Source organism: Polypterus senegalus, chromosome 10 (genome assembly GCF_016835505.1).
Source record: "Polypterus senegalus isolate Bchr_013 chromosome 10, ASM1683550v1, whole genome shotgun sequence".
Taxonomy (NCBI): domain Eukaryota; kingdom Metazoa; phylum Chordata; class Cladistia; order Polypteriformes; family Polypteridae; genus Polypterus; species Polypterus senegalus.
In genome coordinates, this window is record NC_053163.1 from 164075569 (window position 1) to 164098592 (window position 23024).

General features: G+C 49.8%; 1 protein-coding gene across 2 annotated transcripts in view; it reads right to left on the reverse strand.

Moving 5' to 3' along the window:
- Nucleotides 1-23024, reverse strand: part of agbl4 (AGBL carboxypeptidase 4) — a 438546-nt gene that overhangs the window by 189003 nt on the left and 226519 nt on the right. For both annotated transcript variants that reach the window (XM_039767255.1, XM_039767254.1), the window contains exon 5: nt 6821-7037. In XM_039767255.1, the coding sequence (XP_039623189.1) occupies nt 6821-7037 (217 nt within the window). The remainder of the gene's footprint in view (nt 1-6820; nt 7038-23024) is intronic.

Genomic DNA, 23024 nt, shown 5'->3' on the forward strand with positions numbered 1-23024 from the left:
GGCTCACTCAGGACCACGGAGAGCCAGCAAAGAAAGCCTGAAGGTAAACTAACTATGGAACCACAGACAAGGAATGATCAATGAGGAAACACTAAAGGAGCTGAAGCCTCACAACAAACGAACACTAAGAGGGGTCAATGACAGAAGCTGCCACAAACAACTGAGGATGTCCAGTATACTTATGGTCAAGTCAAGGGAGGTTGTGGTTAAGCTACATAAACAGGAGTGAGGCCTCTCCTGAAAGACTGGGTAGCTTTATGGTGTCCACATTACAAACGAGACAGAGTGGCACTAGAGAAGACACAGAGAGGAGCCACTAGGGGGATTCAGGACCACGGAGAGCGAATGAGGAGGACCGACTGAAGCTTTACACAAAAGGACAGAATGAGGTCCTCACAATTCTGAAGTATATCAGTACAGTGGATCCCAGTTACTTCTTTTTAATGGTGCAGTTAAGCTATACAGTGCCCTAGTGGGGTCTCACCTCCAGGACCGTGGGCAGTTGTGGTCCCCATATTATAAAAGAGACAGAGCAGCACTAAGCACACAATCCAGAGAGAAGTAACTGGGCTGATCCAGGACCATGGAGAGCAACCACAGAAAGGCAAATGGAGACGAGGAGGTGACACAACTGAAGGGCTTACAGCTGAGAACTGGGACGGGGACCGCAGATCCCACTGCTTACTTGGTGACTTACAACATGTGACATTTCTTTTCTTTATCCAATTGGGTCACACAGTGATGTCAGCAGAGGGATTTGAAGTCCAAGGCCTTAACCACTACCCCGCACTTCAACAAGAACAAGGCGGTGCAGGTGGAGGCTGGTCGAGGGCAGATTCTGCATCACATATTTGAAAGTGTTTCTTTGCAAAGCCACATGGAATAAGTGAACAAGTAGTGGGGTGGACAGCTGGACAGTGGGGGGCTTCAAATGTCGGTCATTTTGGAGCATCGAGGAGAATGGCACAATGTTGAAATAATATAAAAACAGCAGCGCCCGCCCTCTAGGGGCATCCTCACATTCTGCACTTCCCATCTTTGATGAACACTGTGAACACTAGGGGGCGTTCTGTAGCCAAAAAGGAGCAACAAAAGTAAAATGAATTAGGACAGACCCCAGTGGGCTTCCAGTCCCGGGACAGTCAATTCTGCCACACACACACTAGGCTCCTGCCCCCCCCCCCAGCTGATTTGAAGGCCCTCCTGAGGATCACATCAGGGGGTCAGTCCTGCATTTGGCTAGAGATCCCTCCATCGGTCTACTGTGCCACTTCATTTGAGGCCACGCCTGACCCCATAATAAACAAGGTCTGCACCCTGGCATATTGTACTGGTAAGGTGGCATCAGCTGGTGCTGCCAGTCACCAGTGTTTGGTGTTACATTAGGACTTGCCCTGTACCTGTTTGGGATGCCCACCATCCTGGCCATTACTGGGACCCTTATGGTGCCACACAGGTCAGTTACAAGCCCACCTCTATCCTGGGGTCACCTGCTCAATCTCTATCTTAACATGAATGGGCTCAGGCTGGGGGCACAGCAGGACAGAGTTTGTGCCCACAGTCCAGGTGGGGTCATCCTCCACAGCCCAAAGGCCTGCTAACTGGTATAAGTGAATTGGGGTTAATGAATGGGGGGCCCACTGTGGACCAGCATCCCATCTGGGTGGTCAGTAAAGACCCCCGCTTCCTATAACCCAATGCATTTAGAAAATGAAAGAACACTTTGTGCCCATTTAATGGCCATTTTCATTATTCACCCTCATTCTGGGGCTACCAGATGCCAGTGTCTTTAATGACAAAGACAAGTGACAGCGACCTTCATCCTCCTCATCTCTCAGGTGACAGGGCTTAGCAAATGGAAGGAGAACAAAAAGTGAGTCTCGTCTGCCAGGTGTGTGTCACCTGCCCTGGGCATTCTCGCTCTGGCGTGTCACCTTCGTGTCCCCTCACCAGTGTGTGTGTTTTATTTCTGCAGCAGACTCATCAAGGAAAAAAAAAGGCGTCAATGTGCAAAGATCGATCTCTCACAGGGGTCTTTATGGGACAAAAGTTTAATGTCGTCAATTTATAACAGAAATAATAGGTGACAGCGAGCTAAAGCCCGCCAGTCGGGGCCGCATCACCATGGAAACCAAGGAGGCACGGGGAAGGCCTGTCACCATCACTCATCAGCAAACCCCTAATATTTAAACACATCTTTGTGGAGTGGCGTCAACTTTACTCCGCGTGACAGGAACTTCAAACGGGGCGCCACACGAGAAGTGACACGACAAATTCATTCGAGCGCAACCCAATTAGACGCAGCGCGGCTTAATGGACTCGTCGCCTGCCATCGCGCTCTGAGGACATCCTTAAGAGCTCAGGAGGAGCCCCCCCACAAGGGGGCGCAAGACAGCATCGCCCTCACCTCCGTGACCACCCACTCGATTATAAAGGGCACTCGGTCACCAGGACTGGCACGCAGTGTTGACTCTGAGGAAGCCACTTCACCAGCTTTACAAGGCGCTATATAAAGTAACGGGGCGCAGACTCAACCCGCCTTACCCCTTCAATGCACATGTAAAGGGGCCTGGAATGGTGGTCTCTCTGGTAAGGCGCTATATTAAATCACAAATTCACAGACCGCTGCTACAGAAATGTGGGCACCACAACGATTAGGTTCACCTGGATAGGGTTCATTATGGAAAGGCGCTATATAAGACAGTAGGGTGCCGACTCAACCCACCTCCGTTACTTTACTGCCAAGACCACGCCGGACAGACGTTCAGACAGCCGCTGGACTCCTGTAAGGGGGCTTGGAGTGGTGGTCAAAGCTGCAGACCGATGCCCTGAAGAGGACACTTCAGCTCTCACACCAATCAAGTGCCCTGTTATGGTTTATTATAGAAAGGCGCTATATAACAATAGAAGGCAGATTCTTAATGTGTGTTACTTCACCTGGTGGGCTAACACCGTAGAGACATGCAAGAACACATACAGAGGGGCCTGGAATGGTGGTCTCTATGTCAAGGCGCTATATAAAAGTTCCAAATTCATTGACCTCCACTGACACACACTGAGACCCTCGCTCAGGAAGTCTCATCAGAAGCGTGGCAGCAAATGGGCGACACCCGATTTAGACAGGGCTTACTGCCGAAAGGCGCTATATAAAGACTAGGATGCAGACTCCGCCCACCTTCCCAATTCACTGTGTAAGGCTCACGCTGCACACACTTGTAAAGGGGCTTGAAGTGGTGACCACCATAAAAATCACAAAGATGAAGTCTCAGCGTGACCCTGGAGATGTGAACTCATCAGGGACAGGAAAGTGCCACAAGAGGTCACTAATGATGGAAAGGCGCTACATACAATAAAAAGGACTGCTTCATCATGTCAATCATGAGCTACTCGAGAGGTGCCTGTACAGTACACATATGAAGGGGCTTGCAGTGGTGGTCCCTCCACTGCAATACGGTGAGACCCCCAGCAAGTCTCCTCAACTGCTACAGAAATAGGGGAGCAACTGTGCTACCCCCATGAAGCTCACTTAGTGCTCATTACAGGAAGGTGCCATATAGAGCTGCTGGCTACTGTGGCAAGGCGCTATATAAAACCTGACAATCCCAGAATCAGTGCCCTACCCTGACACGTAGGTCTCTTCTGCAAGGATGTAAACGTCAGGAGAGTTGTCTCTACTGCGGAAGGCGCTATATAAAACAGCACGACACTGTGTGACCTATGGGGGGGTCAGTCCATGTCAAGATGTCCAGACCGCTGTGAAGAAGGTCGAATTGTGGTTACCAGGGCAAGGCGCTACATCAAATGAGAACGTTACACACTCACTGGCTCATCTCAAGACTCTCACGGGAGTGAGTGAACTCCACACGTCAGGCAGCCAGTGCAAAGGCGCTATATAGAAGACACTGGTTTAGCAGATTCCACGGACACGCGCGCTCCACTCAGACTTGCACTGTAAAAACACCCTGACCCTGTGACGGGAAAGGCGCTATATAAGGTAAAGCTTCTTGCTTTCTCGCCACCTCACTGAGTCGATGGACTTCACACCTCGCCGGCTTTTCTTTTAGTTTGTCTTTTACGGCAGCCGTCAAGTGTGACCTGCAGACGGCGCCACGCCCACCCAACGGGAGCAGCACGGGTATTACGCACTAACCGCCCCCCCCCCTCCCCCACGCAGTTCAGCGCGGGGCCGCTTCGCCTTTTCCAGTTCGCTTTTGACGGTAATGCCGGGCCGTCACGTCCTCGGCCGTTTGCTTTATGCGCCCCGAGCCCCGGCGCCGCTTCTATTCCCAGTTTAATGAAAAAGAGGCCGCAATCCCTTTCAATTTTCCCAACTCGGCCGGGTGCCGTTAAAGGCAATCGACTCTGTGAATAGAAGCACTAGATCACAATATCCAGCCGCCGCCGCTCGGCAGATGAGAGCCATTGTGCCTTTCAAGAACGGAGCGGGCATCGATCTAAACAGCGGCCGCTGCGGTGAGCAGGAAAAAAAAATAAAGTGAGAGGGGAGGCACGACACATATATAAAGATGGGGTGGGCGCGGGGGGCTTCACTTCCTTAAGCGGACGAACAGAAGGACGCTTAAAACTAAAATCACACTCTGATCAGGCAGAGTCAATGATGAGACCCCCGCGAACATGGATGGGGTCTTACCTGTCTGAGGTATCGGCTCTCTACAGGGTCACCAAAGCAAAGCGCAGGTCCTCGCCACCAATCACTCGCTCAGTCAGTCCGCTTTTCACTCACACGTCCACACTGCTGTCCTCCAGCAAACCCAGGCACTCATTCAAGGGTGAACGCCGGGCACCGGACCCCCTCAATCACTTCAGTATAGGGCGTCTCTATCGTAAGGCTGGTTTAAGAGCACCCATAAATCGGGCACCTTTATATTATATAGTGCCTTACACTGCGAATTCAGGCCACGAAAACAATGCTTAGGGACCTTCAACCAGCAACTCTGACCACTGAACCATCAAAAAAAAAAAATCCTTATACTGTAATACCAAATAGAAGGAGCAGAAAAACACCGCGACCCTTGAAGCAGCACGAGGACGGCGCACAGAACTCCACACGTCCTCAAGCAACAGCCAAATGGCATCAGCCTGGCAGTTCAATCAGACGACCACACGACAGGGCAAGGCAGGGTGGCAAAGGCTGACCCTGAAAGGCAATCAGTGAACTCGGACCTCTGAGGAAGCTGCCATTCAGGCCGCCGTCGCCTGCAGCACTAACAGCGGGCACTGCAACGCCACCTGGGGACGGGGACGGCTGAGGTCTCCTGAGCTGCGTGGCCACGCTGGCCCTGGAATCTGAAGTTAGCAACGACAGCTTTATATGGCGCCTTGTCTCCCTATCAGTCTATTAAGTACCACCTTTCATATTTAGCGGTCATATAGTGCCTTTTACATCTACATTTCATACTGCCTTTCAGTTCTATCATATGGTGCCTTTCACACCAATCTACTTGATATCTCTATCTGTATAAACGCACTACGATAGAAATACGGCATATTACTTCTCACAGTGTCTTTATCTATCACATAGTGCTCTGTCTAGCACTGACCCATCTTTATATAGTGCCTTTCAGACAGTCCTTTCTTATTTTTAATCACATTATGCCTTTCGTTTCTGCCTAATATATAGTGCCTTTGAATGTTTATCATAGTATCTCTCATCGATCTATATTTAAGTTAAGTGCCCTTCACACCTTTCTTATTCTCTACGGCTTTTTAATTCTTTCTATTATTTAATGCCTTTCTTATCTATCTATAAAAGGCACCTTTCATTTGTATCTCTTATATAGTGCCTTTCACATCAACCTGTTATGTAGTATATGGCATCTATCTATCTATCTATCTGTTATATATTGTCTTCATTATCCATCCATCTGTCTATCTCAGTCCATCCATGACTGCACAGACATTTTCCAACCCACCCAGGATGCCCACCACTCCGTGTTCTCCTTTGCAGCTTTTATGGCACATGTGCTCTTGGGTTACTCAGGTAAGGACCACTGAAGTTTCAAGGTCAGGGAGATCTGCTGTCACATCAGGGCACTGAAGAGTGGCCACGTGTTGGCACATTGCCTAGTGCATGCGGTACGGACGCAGAGGCCGATTTATTTCCTTACTTCTTGTGCTTTTCCCCGTCACTTGTTATCATTCATTTAGCACATTAAATGTACTTTGGGCCGATTCTCTGGAGTTCCTGCTGTCTGCCCGTTATCAGATGTCCCACCCTATCAAGGACGCGGGCCGTCACGCCTCCCATCTCCACCGTGTCCTTCACTTTCTCCGAGCTCACTATACCACTAGCCTACGGAGCTGAAGGACTGAGACCAGTGGGTAAGGTGTGCCCGAGGGGCGCCCACTCGGCTCTGCTATCAATGAAGTAGTCCTTTAGAAGCTCAAGTGGCCTGAAGGACCTTCACCAAGATGGTCTCCTCTTTCATCAGACACACATCTTCAGAAGGAAACTAAACAAACCTGGCATAACACAATTAGTGGAAACAAACAAAAAAAAAACCATCAGGTGGGACTCTACTCAACTGGCCACATTACCAGTAGCTCACAGGTTGGGCACTTTGCCCAGATTTTCACCAGTTTCTCACGTCAGCCCCTCTGACGTAGTGTCCCACCAGTCCTAAAGGGCAAAGCCAGGCAGAGCCTCCCTCCTCCAAGTCTGGCGTCAACTCCACTTGGCATCGGGCACTGCTGTGCCAGTTTATCAGTTTCTTGTAAACTGAGTGGGATGTACGCTGGGTACGGTGGGGTGATAAAGGACAAAATGGATTTGGACGTCAGACAGGGAGGTCCCACTTACCACGCTGAGTCCCAGAAGTTCCCTTTGCACGTAGTCCAACTTTCGCTTCTCCAGGCTGTCGAGGTAATGCTGAAGGCGTGAGTAGGTGTACGGGTAGCAGTAGGCAAACTGGTACACGTCGTACTCTCTGTCAAAGCAGAAGGCAAAAGACATCACATAGTTTTTCCGGTGGTCTGGGCAACGGTAGTAGTAAACGTTTTTTGCCGGAATTCTTTGCCTAGGGAGAGAAGACAAAGAAAAAAGAAAAGAATGTTTTAATCTGAAATGATCCATCCAGCAGCTCTCCATTTAGTTATAGCGCCAAATTCTGGTGTCAGCCACACCCACATCATTACTCCTTTAGCCACACCTCCATATTCTGATTACTCTTGGCCAGATGTGCCATCGTCTTAAACTGCACCTTCATATTGTGATTGCTGGCCACTCCCCACATGCTGAGGCCATCAGTCACATTTTAATATTATGAAAACTCCTGGCCACACCCCCATTTGTAGATACCTTGAGCCACACCCTTCTATCTGGTATTCCTCTGGTATTCCTCTTGACCACACCCCATGTGCTTATTAGCCACACCTCTACATTCTGACTGGCCACATCCAACATACTGAGGTCTTTATCCACACCTCCATATTCTAATTGTTCTTGACCACACCCCCAATGTATCGACCTCATCAGACACACCCCCACATATTGAACATTCTTCACCACACATAACATGCAGGTGCCTTTAGCCACACCTCCATATTCTAAATGATGGGAACACCTGACATGCTGATGCCTTTAATATTCCGATTGGTTTTGGCCACACCCCCACATGCAATATCTCCATGTTCTAAATGTTCTTAGCCACACCCCATATTTTGATAGCTGGGCACACCTGACGTGCGGGTGGATACCTTTAGCCACACCCAAATATTCTGATTCATTTTGGCCACCCCTCCATGCTGATGTATTTAGCCACACCTCCACATTCTGAACAAATCCCTCCTACCCTGATGTCCTTACAATGTCGTCCTCCTTCGAACACGTAATGCTTTACTGTAGCTGGCCGAGGTCCTGCTTACTTACTTGAACTTATCGCTACTTCCAAACCACAGCGTGCATTAAGATGCCAGGATGCCAGCTTAGTAAACATTAATAAAACAACAAGGCTTGCACTACCATTAGAGGTGGACCAAGAGCTTTACTGCTTCTTTAGTGCGCCCCTTCTGTTTTTAAGAGAGTACGGGCACAACCCTCTTTTTCGTATCCGTACCCGAGTTTCGTGGCTTGAAGTCTTTTGGAAGTCACCAAACCTGCATGTCTATCAGCACCCGGAGGAAACCCACCTTAACACAGAGAGAACATGCAAACTCCACTCTGGGAGGATCCGGGACACAAAGCCAGGTCTCCTTACTGTGAGGCAGTAGCGCTACCACTGCGCTACCGTGCCACCTGAAATGCTTGAGTAACACAGACGTCTGGCGTGAGCGTGCGCAGATAAGGAAGGCTGAAGGTTCAAGGGGAGCTCCTTCTACTTACTACTTACTGTATTCATGGTGGGTTACTCGATGATCAGCACATACGAGGAAGAACTTCACAGGACTCTACCCACAGCATAAGAAGAACTCAATTAACATGTCTTGCCCCGCCCAGCCAGCTGCCACTCAGGCACGTAAATCTGCATTATTCCTAGTCCTGTACTCAGTGCACGTGACAACAGGGACCCCATAAACCTCTGCTATTCTTTCTATTGCTTGTATGGACTTGAATTGATGAAGTACGAGTTGTGTAGGCTACGGGCAAACCTAGCATTACCCGGGTAAGCTCGCATTATCCAAGAGACCTGGCAAACCCGGTAATGCTAGGTTTGCCCACTTTTGAGGCTTTACCCATAACACATACAGTACATGAGCAAAGGGGTCCTATAAACCTAGAAGAGGGCTTTGCTTAAAAGGCTACATGACACATGGCTGCTGCATTACCTCCAGGGTGGTGAAGACTGAACACAGAGCTCTTAACAAAACACTCAATGTGCCCCGACACCTACCCGCGTAACCAGTGGGATCCCAACTGGCAGGGATATGCCATTTGTACAAATGAAAACTGAAAGCTCTCACGACTGGCAGGCGTTACGCGGAGGCTCCAAAGAGCGGGCCACTTGTCCATCAATCAGGTCATTAGCATGCAAGCGATTTGACTAATTGGCGAGGATGTCACCCAATCTCCGGCCTTTTTTTTTTTCCTTCCTTCCTGCCACAGACAAATGACTGGCATTCCTGTCAGCCGGCGTGAGAGCTCGCGTGTGAGGGTGAGTGACGAACAAGACAGGCCTGCCATCAGCGGGGCATCACAGGCTGGGGGCTCAAAGCAGCTCGATCACAGAAAATAAAGAGAGAAATGAAAACGTGGAGCCTAAAGAGGTCCGAATGTAAAGAAATCACAGAATTGTAAAATTCATTCTAGAGAGGCGGGAGGGGCTGCCACAAGTGGGGGGCGCACTGGCCATCCGACTGTCTATCTTCTATATAGTGCCTTTCATAACTACCCACCCATCACTAGGGGTCGATGTCCACAGCAGTCTGGACTGCCGGTCAGGCAGCTTGGTGAGGTCATCATTCATCCGTTGGGTATTTGTGTAGTTAATGTTGACCTTACCAAGATGGCTGACTTCCAGGGACACCAGCTGTGCGGTCATCATAATGAAGAGGCTGAGGTGTGAATGGTTGGTTATTGGAAACATCTTTATAATTTATCTATTATATAGTGCCTTTCACATCTGTTTTTTTTTTTCTTTATGACTTTATTACTGTGGCCCTCCGCCTTCTTTGCCCCCACATATAGCAGGACACCTGCACAGCTGCCATTTCCATCAAGCCCCCAATTGGACGCCTGACCCCTAAAGAAGGCAGTCAGGATAAAAACTTAAGGGCGGAATTCCCTCGTGGTAAGTGAGGGTCCGCAGCTCCCACCTGAACCGCATGTGCTGCCATCGGAATGCTAATGAAGAGTCACACTGGTGCCCCCCCACGTGCAGGAGGCAGGGGATGTGAAAGATGGCCGCCGAGCCCCTGCCCGTCTCTCTCGGTTTTCCTTTCTCCTTTCAATCCCTGTGACATTCAAAGCGAGCTTCTTATCGAGTATCAGCAGAGCCAGTGAGCTTCAAACTCGCCGAGCTCGCTGGGCACCACGAGGCATTAGGATGCTAATAAGGTGGCAGCGCCGCTGCTGTTCCACGGGGGGCGTTTCTGCCTCTTTGAGGCTCTGATGTGTACACCGATATCCGCCCGCCAGTTCTCTGTTTAAAATTGCTCAGATTTTTGCCTTTTCTTCCTTTTAAATGTCATTTCTTAATCCTCCAGCTCACGCCCCGCCAGGCTTCATTTTTCTTTTGGGGGCCGTCGTTTGGTGATTAGTCCTTGAGTCTTTCTGAAGTGAGTGGCTGACAGACTGACAGTCTGGACAGCTCGGGCCACGGTGTCCATCCACTGCCTCAGCCAGTCCAAAAAACCAAACCAGGGGAACAGTGCCCCCTACATCTCGCCAAAAGAGTCAAATGAAGGCAGGCGCCAGCCACGGGCGGGCCACTCTGCTCAAAAGCCTCTTTGAATATAGCGACTTGAACATCTCGGAGGGCTTTTCCACAGCCAGTCAGGAGTTTCATGGACAAACAGTGGAAGGGCGTTTGTAAAAGGCTGGTAGCAGTAAAATGAGGCTGGCTGATTGGTTAATTGGTCAACGGCGTATCGATTCAGTGGCAACTAGCGGATAGGCTTACTATTAATTAGCTTGATTCATTGATGATTAAGTGATTGGTTAATTGATAATTGGAGCTAATTCATGCCATTCAGGTTGAAATGTGACGCTGTATACACCGGTCAATGTCTCTAATACTTTGATAAAGTATCTCTCTATCTAATCCGTATGCACTTTCTTAATGTATGGTCAGAAATGGAAGAGAGCAACTGGGAGAACCTCCAGCTCACAGTAGCAAAGTTGATTTATATCTGGAAAGATTCATCTACAAAAGCCAGAGCACCACTACAAAGAAATTCAAGCAGGTCTGCCTCAGAGGAAAACAAAACCAGTCCACAGTCCGCAAGGAGCACAAGAGATGAACTGGGATCAGAAAAATTCAGAAAGTGCTCACAATAGCAGACCACAAAAGCCAGCAGAAGTCTTGGGAAAGTGAAGCAGCACGCTGTTTACAGGCTTATAAAGGCCTGGGGGGGCGGACCACCGAGGTGTGGCCACTACTGCAATCTCATGGGCGGAGCAGCATCAGGGGTGGGGCTTCAACCACAGCGGTAGAGGGCGGGGACACAGGACAGAGCAGTGATAGGGGCGGGGCTTCAACTGCTTCAGTAGAGGGCGGGGACACAGGACAGAGCAATCATAGGGGCGGGGCTTCAACCGCTTCAGTAGAGGGCGGGGACACAGGACAGTGCAGTCATAGGGGCAGGGCTTCAACCGCTTCAGTAGAGGGCGGGGACACAGGACAGAGCAGTCATAGGGGCAGGGCTTCAACTGCAGTGGTAGAGGGCGGGGACACAGGACAGAGCAGTCATAGGGGCGGGGCTTCAACCGCTTCAGTAGAGGGCGGGGACACAGGACAGTGCAGTCATAGGGGCAGGGCTTCAACTGCAGTGGTAGAGGGCGGGGCCTCTTTTCTTATACCTCGGTAGTTTTCCTAGCAGATTACGCTCATTTATTCCTGTCCTCCCAGTTGACTGAGTCGCTGCACAACTTCTGGCTCTGCCTTCCTTCAAACTGTTGCCACCCTGCGCAGGACAATAAGGCGGAGGGAGGAGTGCGGCATGAGAACCGGTGACTTTCATTTTGCATTATAATTTCTCAAAGTTTGGCACTAAATTTCATTTTGCAAGCACAAAACATGAAAATTGGTAAAAGGAGATTTCCTGGGATTTTCAAAGGAGTTTTGGGGTGGAAAACCAGGGCTACTGGACTTTGCAGGTCCTTTCTGAAAGTCCTGTGTGTTTCTAGCAAAGGACACCAAGCGATGGCATCTTTAACTTTCAATTTTGATGAACATTTCGGTTTTAACGAGAGGCAAAAAAAATCTATTCTGGTAAGGAAGGCTGAAAGTTCAAAATTCAGTTGTGATGAAGACTGGCAACGAGATCAGCACATACAAGCAAGAATTTCAATGAACTCTGCACACGGGAAATTAAAAACCCTATTAACATATTTAGCCCCACCTCACTGACTGTCACTCAAGCATTCAGCCCCGCCCAGCCTGCCGGCATACAGACATGTAGCTCCGCCCAGCCTGCCACCATTCAGACATGTAGCCCCATCCAGCCTGCTGCCATTCAGACATGTAGCCCCCGCCCAGCCCGCCGCATACAGACAAGTAGCTCCGCCCAGCCTGCTGATATTCAGACATGTAGCTCCGCCCAGTCTGCCGCATACAGACAAGTAGCTCCGCCCAGCCTGCTGATATTCAGACATGTAGCTCCGCCCAGCCTGCCACCATTCAGACATGTAGCCCCGCCCAGCCCACCGCCCGTCAGACATTTCTCCCATCCAGTTGGCTTTCTATCCCCACTTAGTCAGCTGCCAATCAAACTTTAACCCCACCCACTCAAAAATGCCCCTCAAACATATACTCCACCCAGCCAGCTGCCACTCAGGCCATCTCTCATACCCAGTTGACAGTCAAACATTTAACCCCACACAGTCAGCTGCCTGCTGCCACCCAAACATGTAGCCCTGCCCAACCTGCCGCCATTCAGACATCTCGTCCTACTCTGTCAGCTGCCAATCAAACATCTAGCTCCACCTGGCCAGCTGCCACTCAGGTCTTTCTATCATCCAGTCGACTGCAAGTCAAACATCTAGCCCATCCATCCACCCACTTACTCAACTGCCAATCAAACATGTACCCCCATCTGCATTATCCTTAGCTTGGTACTCTGTAAACATGACAATATGGACGCTACACATCTACCCATTGTAATAACGGAATGTCAAAAAAAAAAAACCCCACACGTGAGCGCCCCCTTCAGCCTGGATTTCTAGTTTACAGTTGTTGGGAGAATAAAATGCAATGTATGGGTGAATGTCTCTTCCTGGGTCCCCGGGGTCTTCAAATGAGTTTTAGTCATAAACGATAAGAACAATAACTCAATGACTCCTGAATATGCAACAGAGCCTTGTGGGTCGTCGGAGGTTTTATTTTGAGCCTGACCTGGAAAACGGACAGAAGGAGAGAGAGATCAATAAACCTGCGGTTGGGTTTCAGCCTCCCTCATCGGTCCCCCTGCATGCAGATGGATGGTCAGGTGTCCCGTCTTCGTTCCGAGGCTCATTTGTGTTCTTTCATCACAGCTCCGGTTTATTAAAAGGCTTTAAAATGGGCTCCAAAGCACCGGCGGCAAACAGATGCAAATGTTGACAAACGCGTGGGGCGAAAGTGTATTAATAACGCAGGAGGCAGCGCGGACGGATGAGGGGAGGACTAACATTTGCTGCCCGGCTGACATTTATGAATATGGCTTGCGTTTGGCTTGGACAGCCGGCTTCAGGAATTCCGAGATGGATCGGGCCTTGTTATTAGCGTTTACAGCGGCCGGAGAAGGAGAAAGGCTCGGCGTTCATTAAAATTCACACGCCGCGCCGCTGGCCTTTAAAGCAAAAGGGCAGGTGTGGCACCGCGAGGCCCAGAGACGGCTGCATTAGGTCAGCTGGCCTGCAGCCCAGTTAATCCATCTATCAGTTGACACCTAACCAGTCTATCCAGTTCAAGGGCACTGGGAGTGGACTGGGGAATTACTAGAATTAGCATTACTAGGTGGACAGGAACCTCACTGTTGGTTCATTGGGTTCTTATTGTCCTGTGCTAATCAGCGTCTGCCTTACCTGAAAAATCTCAGAATGTGTTTGTCTTAAACGTATGCAACATAAAATAAAAAGAAATGAGAAGAAAAAGAAGAAGAAGGGCCATCAGCAATGTAGAAGGATGGGCGGGGCTAGAAGTCTGAGTGGCAGCAGGTTGGGAGGGAGGGGCAGGCTGCTGGGCAGGGCTATATGCTTGATGGGCAACCAGGTGGGTGTGGTTAGATGTTTGAGTGACACTTGACTGGGATGGGAGAAATGCTGATGTAGCAACAGGTTGGGTGGGGCTGGATGTTTGAGTGGCCTCCAAGTGGGTGGGGCTAGACAGCCCATTGGATAGAGTGAAATGCTTAATTTACTGCTATTAGTAATAATATAATAAGTAATAATAGGTAATAATATAATAATACTTTCATTTCCTGGGCACCCGTGCCATGCTCGAAGCACTTCTGTTTTGTAACCTGCTTATCCAGTACAGTGGAAAGAGAATTACTAAGATTAATATTATTAGGTTAGCTGGCCTGGAGTGTCCAACCACAGACGGGCAGCTTGTTATTGTCCTGTTTACAGAGTACATTGAAGCTTTACTGGCATGTGCCAGGCAGTATGCAAAACGTCACCAATACTACTGAGCAGAACTAACTCGCCTCAAAACGTCCATCTTACTTAACCTGAAAAATCTCACAACGCACTTGTCTTAAACCAAAAAACTAAAGGTAAATAATGAGAAGACGAAGATGAAGGGGGGCAAATAGTAATGCAGATGGCTGGGTGGAGCTCCATGTCTGAGTGGCAGGCAGTGGGCGGAGCTCCGTGGCTGAGCGGTAGACGGTGGGCGGAGCTCCATGGCTGAGTGGCAGACGGCTGGGCGGACCTCCATGTTTGAGTGGCACGCAACTGGGCGGAGCTGAATGTCTGTGTGGCAGATGGCTGGGCGGAGCTCCATGGCTGAGTGGCAGACGGCTGGGCGGAGCTCCATGGCTGAGTGGCAGGCGACTGGACGGAGCTGCATGTCTGTGTGGCATATGGCTGGGCGGAGAATCATGGCTGTGTGGCATACGGCTGGGCAGAGCTGCATGTCTGTGTGGCAGATCTCCACGATTGATGGGCCACGTGAGGTTAGATATTTGACTGGCAGTTGACGGAGATTGGAGAGATGTGTGTGTCTGTGGCTACAGGTTTGAGTGGCACCAGGCTGGTTGGGGCTATCCGCTGTGGTAATAAATTGCCAAGCTGAAACCACTTCTATTTCCTAAGCTGCTAACCCAGTTCAGGTTCTTATTTATTTTAGGCAAACTCTCCTCCATGGACTGGTAAATAAATAGGAGTATTCATCCATCTCTGTGTCCATGCCAGGGTCACTGGGAGCTGGTACAAGATTATTACTGTTATTGTCAGGTTAGTCACCTCATTTAGCAAACTGTGCCTTTTTCATGTTGGACTAAATGCACACTGCAGTTGGCGTATCTGTCCAGCCATCTATTTTCTTGCCCACTTACCCAGTTCAGGTTCAAGGGCAGCTGGTGCAGCAATAATAATAATAATAATAATAATAATAATAATAATGTCATTAGTCACACTGGCCCACCGTGGAGTGGCAGTGTTACCTACAGACACGTCTGTCCAGATTTTATTCCACTTGTACAGCTCAGGCTTGGGGCGTTCGTACAGATTGGTAATAATAATTAAAAGGCTGGATGGTCAAGTGTGCCCGCCGTGGACTGGCATCCTCTTCACTACTTTTTGCTCCAGTAGCAGGAGGCCTGCATCCACCTCTCTCAGTCTGAGAAAAATGAGTTGCTGTGAATAGTCAAGTGGCTGGCGGCCATCATCATCCTCCATTGTTTCAGCCTGCTTATCCTGTTCAAGAGGCGTCCTAACAAGAACGTTGGAGGACGTGGCCTGGAATCGGATTTCCTCTCCGTCCTCCTGGCCCACTCCTCTAGTTCAGGGTCATTCCAGCCCCCCAGGCTATTAGCTATCCTTCCATCAAGCCCTCCACCCATTTTCTCAGCTGCTTATGCACTTTCTGGACTTTGAAGCGGGTGAATCTTATTATTAGGTTAGCTGACCTGGACTGGCCCACCACAGACTGGCACCCCATTCACTGCTATAGGCATCCATCCATCCATCTAACCATCCGCTCAATTTCTGTTCAGGCTTTCTGCAAGGTGGCACAGGATTATCAACATTACTATGAGGTTTGTTGACCTGGAGAAGACCACCATGGAGTGGCGCCACGTTCAGTGCTCTGAGCGCTAGTGGCAGGAGGATGGCAGCCATTACTGACAGTTCACAGCACATCACATATTGTCAGGTGAAAGTCGGCCGCTGTCACCCAGTCATCCCTTTTTTAAGCTGCCTACCCACTTCAAGGGCACAGGGTGCTGATGTAGGATTATTAATGTTATCATTATGTTGGTTGATCTCTAGTGCCCACCATGGACTGGCACTCCAATTTGCTGCTGTGAGCTTCAGTGGTGTATCCATTTCAGGGTGACAGGGAGCGGGTGCAGGATTATTTATATTATCATTGGGTTAGTCAGCCTGTTGTACCCACCACAGACTGGCAGCTTGTGTATTGCTGAGAAGGGCGAATTGTCCAGTGATAGTGAGTCTGCATCACCCATCCAACCGACGGAGAGCCAAGCGCCTATCCCAGCATGACCAGGCACACAGCAGGAATCAGCCTTGCACAGCGTGCCAGTCTATCACAGGGCACCAGGCCAGTCTAAATTCGTTCGCTGCTCCTTTAGCTCACCCCTAAAAGTGCTTGTTGGCTTCCTGATTCAAAGAAGTGGAACAAGGAGGAGATGCCAGGTGCCAGGCCAGCACTAGCCGAGTCCAAGCCAGAGTCCCTGTTTGCACCGTTGGGCAATGCCTCGGAGTAAGTGGGCACCTTCTGACGTCCACTACACTGTCCACTCAGTGTGATTTAAAGAAGCTCTGCCAGCCACGTCCCAGATGTTCCATTGCGCCTTTTACTTTGCCTCAAGTGACACAAGCAGGGAGGACCCTGCTGGGCACAGGGCGCCTGGGTAATTAGCTGAAAGCAGAGGATGATTAGAGCATCTCAGCCAGCATGGCGCCACCGCTCCCCCGGGACATGGCACCAGGTGCTGCAAGTGCTAATCTGGCCTGCCCGAGTGACGTCAGCCTAAGAGCACTGCGGCCGAGACCCAGGTGAGGTAAGGCGGGCGCAAAGAAGAGGTGAAGGGCAACAAGAGAGAGAATGGAAACCAGAGAAGGGCAGTCAAGGCGGGGGGGCTCTCATTAACCACACTCGAGCTGGGTCCGCGGGGAGTGCGGTGGGATAAATTAATCTGCCATCCCGGCGCACCTCTGCCTTAGAGAGAGAGAGCCTGGCGCCAGGATGGCGCGCCCCGCGCTCCCCCAAGGTTAGAGTGAGCCACTTGTGCTGCTAATTACGGCGAGCAGACGCCTCAGCTTAGCGTGTCGGATCACGGGGGGCCGAAACGTCCGACCGGGCAAAAGTCATCGCCGTTGTTATTTACCACTAAAGCAACTGCAATCACAAAATGTCTGTGCCAAGTACAGAGGACTTTAAGGTCACCTGCTGCCAGTGTCCTCCATACACCTTGCCAACAGGGCCATTCAAGTTGGAAAGGCGCTATATACACTTACTGTCGACAGCACATTACTGGCACTGCTCACAGCCAATCCGCTAGCAGTTCAAGTCAACTTTATAACATTTGCTCCTCCCCTCCATCTTCTGTCTGCCTTACTAGGAACCCAAGCCTGGATGGCATGCCAGACCTCAGCGGGCATAGTCAGGGCCACAACTCACGGCCGTGTGGTAGAGCATCCTAATCATTTTTTGGAGAGTCCTGTCTATTGGTTTGCCAAGCTCCCTCTCACAGTTACAATATGAATATTTATGTGCCCAGGGAAAGATCGGCATCCCATCCAGGGTTGGTTTCTGTCTCGTGCCCAATGATGCTGACGCCAAGCTAAGTGATATAATCCTACTTAACGTGAAATCAGGGTTATAGGGAGCTGCAGCTATCCTGGCAACATTAAGGCTGGCTGGCAGGAAGAAATCTTGGATGGGGTGCCAGTCCGGGCCACAGCTCACACACACCAGTATGGTGCTTCATTCATCTCGATGTCTGCTTCATCACAAACCCTGCACGATATTTACCAGATTGGCACCTCATCCGGGGTTACTCCCTGTGTTGTGCCCAAAGCGGCTGGAACAGCCTGACGTAATTATAACTTACTTCATGGGTGGGGCTTTCTGGGATGTACGGGAGGAACCAAACCCGAATGGGATGCCAATACATCCAAGTGCCCACAAGCCCACAATGGGCAAATCTGGATTTGTGAAATGAACCAGGAGGCAGGCCCAGGCTACAAACTACTGTGCCACCCCCACTGGATTAATACAGAAGGGGGCTCTCTTAGGTGGGCAGCACGGCAACATCTGGATCCTGACGTCACCGGAAACATCAAAACCTGAGCACGCCGCATGGAGCCAGCCAGGGACGGAGGTCCGGGTCAAGTCCAAGTGGGCCATCGCTGCCCCTCTCAGGGTAGTCCCCTTCTCTCTGTGACACGAGACGGGCCACAAGCGGTTAAGTGACGAGCGAGATTCTGTCATAAGGGAGACCTTCAAAGTGCCGCAGAGGCAGGCGTCTTGCGACAGGAGAAAATAAATTTCTTTTCCATATGGCCTCGGCTATCTCCACAGAACACTCAGTGCTGCATCACTGAGTCGATCCGACACAATTTACTGTCTGCAGTGGCGGCTGCCAGGCTCCGCTCTCCAGCACTGCAGACTTGGCTTTTGCGACGGAGAACAAAGGAGCGACGCCAAACAGACGTGTCACTTGCTCTGCCACAATCGGCCCCCTCGCACAGGTAATAAATTCTGGAAATTAGGCAGCGAGCCACCGCTCTGGCCGTGTCCGGCACCCAGCCAGGTGGGCCAGCCGCCATGCACTGCTGTGCGCATCGAGGGGAAGGGAAAAAAAATAACGACGGGATGGGACCTGGTGGGGTGTAATGACGGCCGCAACCTCCCCGTAGCCTTGTAGCCCCTTCGTATACCCCTCAACCCACTTAGGGCTGGGCCGGGCCGGGCCGGCCTGTAGCCTCTCCCTATGCGCTCACAAGCCAAGTCTCTCCCTGGACTCAATCTATCACTCAGTGTCGACAAGAGGTCATCGTGGACTTCAGAAAATCACGACCTGCCCACATCCCACTCAGCATCAACGGTTTAGATGTGGAGACTGTTAGGAGTACCAAGTTCCTCGGTGTGCACGTAACTGAGGAACTTGTGTGGACGCATAACAGCTCATCACTAATCAAGAGAGCCCAGCAGAGACGACAAGACACTTCCTGAGGCGGCTGAACGTCTGAGCATCCTCACCATGGAGAGTGTCCTGACCAGCTGCATCACTGACTGGTATGATGGCAACTGCAACCACAACTCCGACCACAAGCGCCTGCAAAGGATAGTGAAGACAGCAGAGGACATTATTGGGGTGCCTCTCCCTTCACTGTTTTACAAAGGCCCCCTCACATGGACTTTTCACACTTCTGCCATCCAAGAGAAGGTACTGCAGCATCAGAGCCAGATCTGCCAGGCTGCAGGAGAGTCCTCACCCTCAAGCTGTCAGACTCCTCAACTTCAGGCTGCCCCCCGGGACCTTGCACACGGCTTCAAGCACCTCGAAAAACAGAACTTTTATACATGAAAACCACAGTCCTGCAAAGACGAGTGTGCAGGTCGAGAAGAACCGAAGATCTCCTTTAAGGATTCCGACACTCCTGATATCCTTCTGCTGTGAGACATTCGGACCTGTCATTGTTTACACGTCTTAAACATCTATTATCATACACTCATCATTTCTGTATTAGCTAGATCTACTGTATTATTTACTTCTTATATTACATATCTCACACATCACTATTGTTGCTACTTCTTTGTCCTATCTTTGCACAATGTCTTGTCTTGTTTGTATTTTAATTTTAAATTTGAATTCTATTTTGAATGTATTATTTGCACGTCATGTTGTTACACTGTGCACCCTGAGCTTCACAATTGTGTCTCTCTGTATGTATACTTGTATATGGTTGAGATGACAATAAAGTTCCCTCTACTCCTCCCCAACTCCGCCTATTCTGTCGCCAGCCCCTTGTACTCCTGCTCTCTCTCCCTGTACTCATCCCCACTCGCTCTTTCCCTTTCGTCTGCAGTCTCCTATTCAGTGCACCTTTCACTTCTCCAACATTCACCTGCTTTTGGTCTCCCTGCTCTGTAGTCTCTTCTCCCTCCCTGTACTCATCCCCACTCCCCTCTCTCTCTCTCTCTCCCTCCCTGTACTCATCCCCACTCCCTCTCCCCGTACTCATCCCCACTCCCTCTCTCTCTCTCTCCCTCCCTGTACTCATCCCCACTCCCTCTCTCTCTCTCTCCCTCCCAGTACTCATCCCCACTCCCTCTCCCTCTCCCTCCCTGTACTCCTCCTCCCATGTTGCAGTTCTGGGTATGGAGAGTCTGATGATAAAAGCACTTGTCTCCTCCCTCTCCGCTCTCCCTCACTTCCTGTCTCCCTGTTCTGTCCCTCTCTTCCTGTCACATGTCTCCCTCGATGTGCTCACCCCCCCACTATCCTGTCACGTCACACTACATTCTCTCTCTCTCTGGTTGAAAGTCACCCGCCCCATTTCTCTGTTCTGCCCCCCCTTGACTCCCCCGCACTTCTCTTTCTCCGCTCCGTCACTCCTTATGCTCATCCCTACTTTCTCTACTTTAAACCCCCCCCCCTATTCGCCTCTGGCTTGTAGCCATTTAGATTCAGTAACAGACGGGAGACTTCAGTGCGGTTATAATTCACACTTATATTGAATTTTTGGGGGGCTTTAAAATTGTATGATACACCATTGTTGGGGTCTCTGACTCTGACAATCATCATTTTTAACGCCATTTTGTGTTTCCAATGGGCGCCGCCATTGGGTTGCTTTGGGATGGTGTGATGTTATCGCCGGCGAGACCTCGTGCTTTTTGGTGAAATGCTGGGCGACGACTTTTGCTCAGGACTTTAACTTTGGTGTTTCTCTCTCCGAGTTCCCATTTTCTTCTTCTCCTGCTCCTTCCTCATACATTTCTTTCTGACAACAAACCCCACTGCCAACACCATTACAGTGTGTCCCATTAAGAAGCCCCCAATTTTCACACTGCAACTTTACAATAAATATGTAAAGACTGACGAGGATAAAATCCCATTTCTAGGAGCAGACGTCCACCTTCTCACATTTAAACCCCTCATTTTCAATAATCCCACCGTCCGAGCTGTCAGAATGTTCTTCATTGGCGCCCACATCGAGACCTCCCGATATCAGAGTAGGATGCGAGTCGACTGCCATCACTCGCGGCTTCACACTCCAACGTCCAAACGCCAGTGAAGTTTTCATGAATGTGTAGTGCCAGCTCTGATGCCAGCGTAACACGAGGGGCGAGTAGCCGTCACTCTCACACTCGCCTTGTAAATATGAGAGGGGCATGAGCCCAGCTGCCAATTTACTCTTTACACCCAAAGCTCCCAATACTGGCACGGGTGTAAAGTACTTCACTGAAAAGCGCCCAGTCTTCATACTCCAACTTCACAGTGCCAGGGACATTGGAATGAAGACTTGGGACGAGAGCCGACTGCTTGCACCAAATTACAAAGCGTCAAGAAAAAACTCCTCTGAGTGCCAATAAAGCTTTACAATCAAAGCAGAGAAGAGAATCCCACTGCTGACACCAGGGCAAGGCCTCAAACTTCACATGAGAAATACAGACTTTGATGTCACCTCATTGTCCTTCAGCGGCGGTGGGCTGCAGGTTAGTCGACATGCAAGAAAGAATTTCAGTTTACTCCGCACACACGACAATACCAGGACACCGACTTTATTTCCACTTGTGGAGCCAACCAAACCCACACAACTCCATCTTTTTAGAAGTCAAACTCATTTCTTTCCTAAAACTCGCTAATCAGTCGGGACACGCTGGGTACTCAGTGCTATCAGCCCTCCTGTTGACAGCATGTGTAATGGGGTCACAGTTCCACAAGGGGGCGCTCTTTCTTTATAAAAAGATAATAATAAAAGATAGTAATGAATTATTAACCTGGGGGGGGGCACATCATTTAGGTGAGTGCAGAGGACCACAAGCTCATTCAGAGGTGTATAGGTCATTACCCATTGAAATTCTGTGCTTATTAAGCCTCTGGTGCCACGATTAGTGGGCACAGCCACCATAACTTGAAACGTCTCATTTATTTGTCATAAATACACAAAACACAAACTGAAGGTAAAACAAAATAAGAGGAGTAGAAAGAAAAGGGCAAAGTGGCAGCAGGATGAACTTATATGTTGGAGTGGCAGCAGACTGGGCGGGGCTAGAAGACCAAGTGGCAACGGGATGAAGTAATAGGTTTGAGTGGCAGCAGACTGGGCGGGGCTAGAAGACCTAGTGGCAGTCAGCAGGGTGAAGTTATTTGTTTGAGTGGCAGCAGACTGGGCGGGGCTAAATAGGTTAACAGGGTCATTACTGCACGTGCCAGTCAACATGTCCCCACTCTGTGCATCAGCACAGACAATAAGCCGAACTACCCTACTGTGAAACGTCTGACCCGTCTTCCTGACCCGAAAATCCTCATACTTGTCATAAAGGCTTAAAACATAAATAAACTACAAGTAAAGTATGAAGAGGAGGAGAAGAAAGGCTATTAGTGAGGAGGAAGACTGAGTGGCTGACAACTGGGCGGGGCTATATGCTTGGATGGCAGTGTGCTGGGTGGGGCTAGAGGTTTATGTGACACAAGTACCGCCCCCATTAGCACACATTCAAGTTCATTCAAATGCGGATGATGCTGCACTGTATTGGCCCGTACGTTTCATATAGCGCCTTTTAACATCCGGTCGGCTGCCTTTCATTGACTTTTAGCACGACGAAGGGGGCAGTTTTGAGACGGGTGGGATGTGGTTTCCCACTAAGGTCCCTTCAGAGCCCAGAAGATGTCGATATCCTGTGCCCCTGACCTCGGTGAAATGAGACACATTAAGAAAATTAAACGGGGAAGACGTTGACCATAAAAGTGTAACAGATGGAAATGTTTCAGCGTCACGTTCGGCGAGACTCGTCGATGACCTGATCCAAAGAGACTCTCCCCAAACTTAATGTCACATTCATTACACAGTCCCCCTCATAGGAAGCGTCAATATTTTCCATTTTGCATACAAGTTAATAAATTATGTAAGGAATTTTATCAGGCGACAGCTTAATGCTGGAAGCACTGATTAAATTGTTATTATTAGTAAAAGTGGATTCTACACGAGTCGTAACGACTCCTTTACA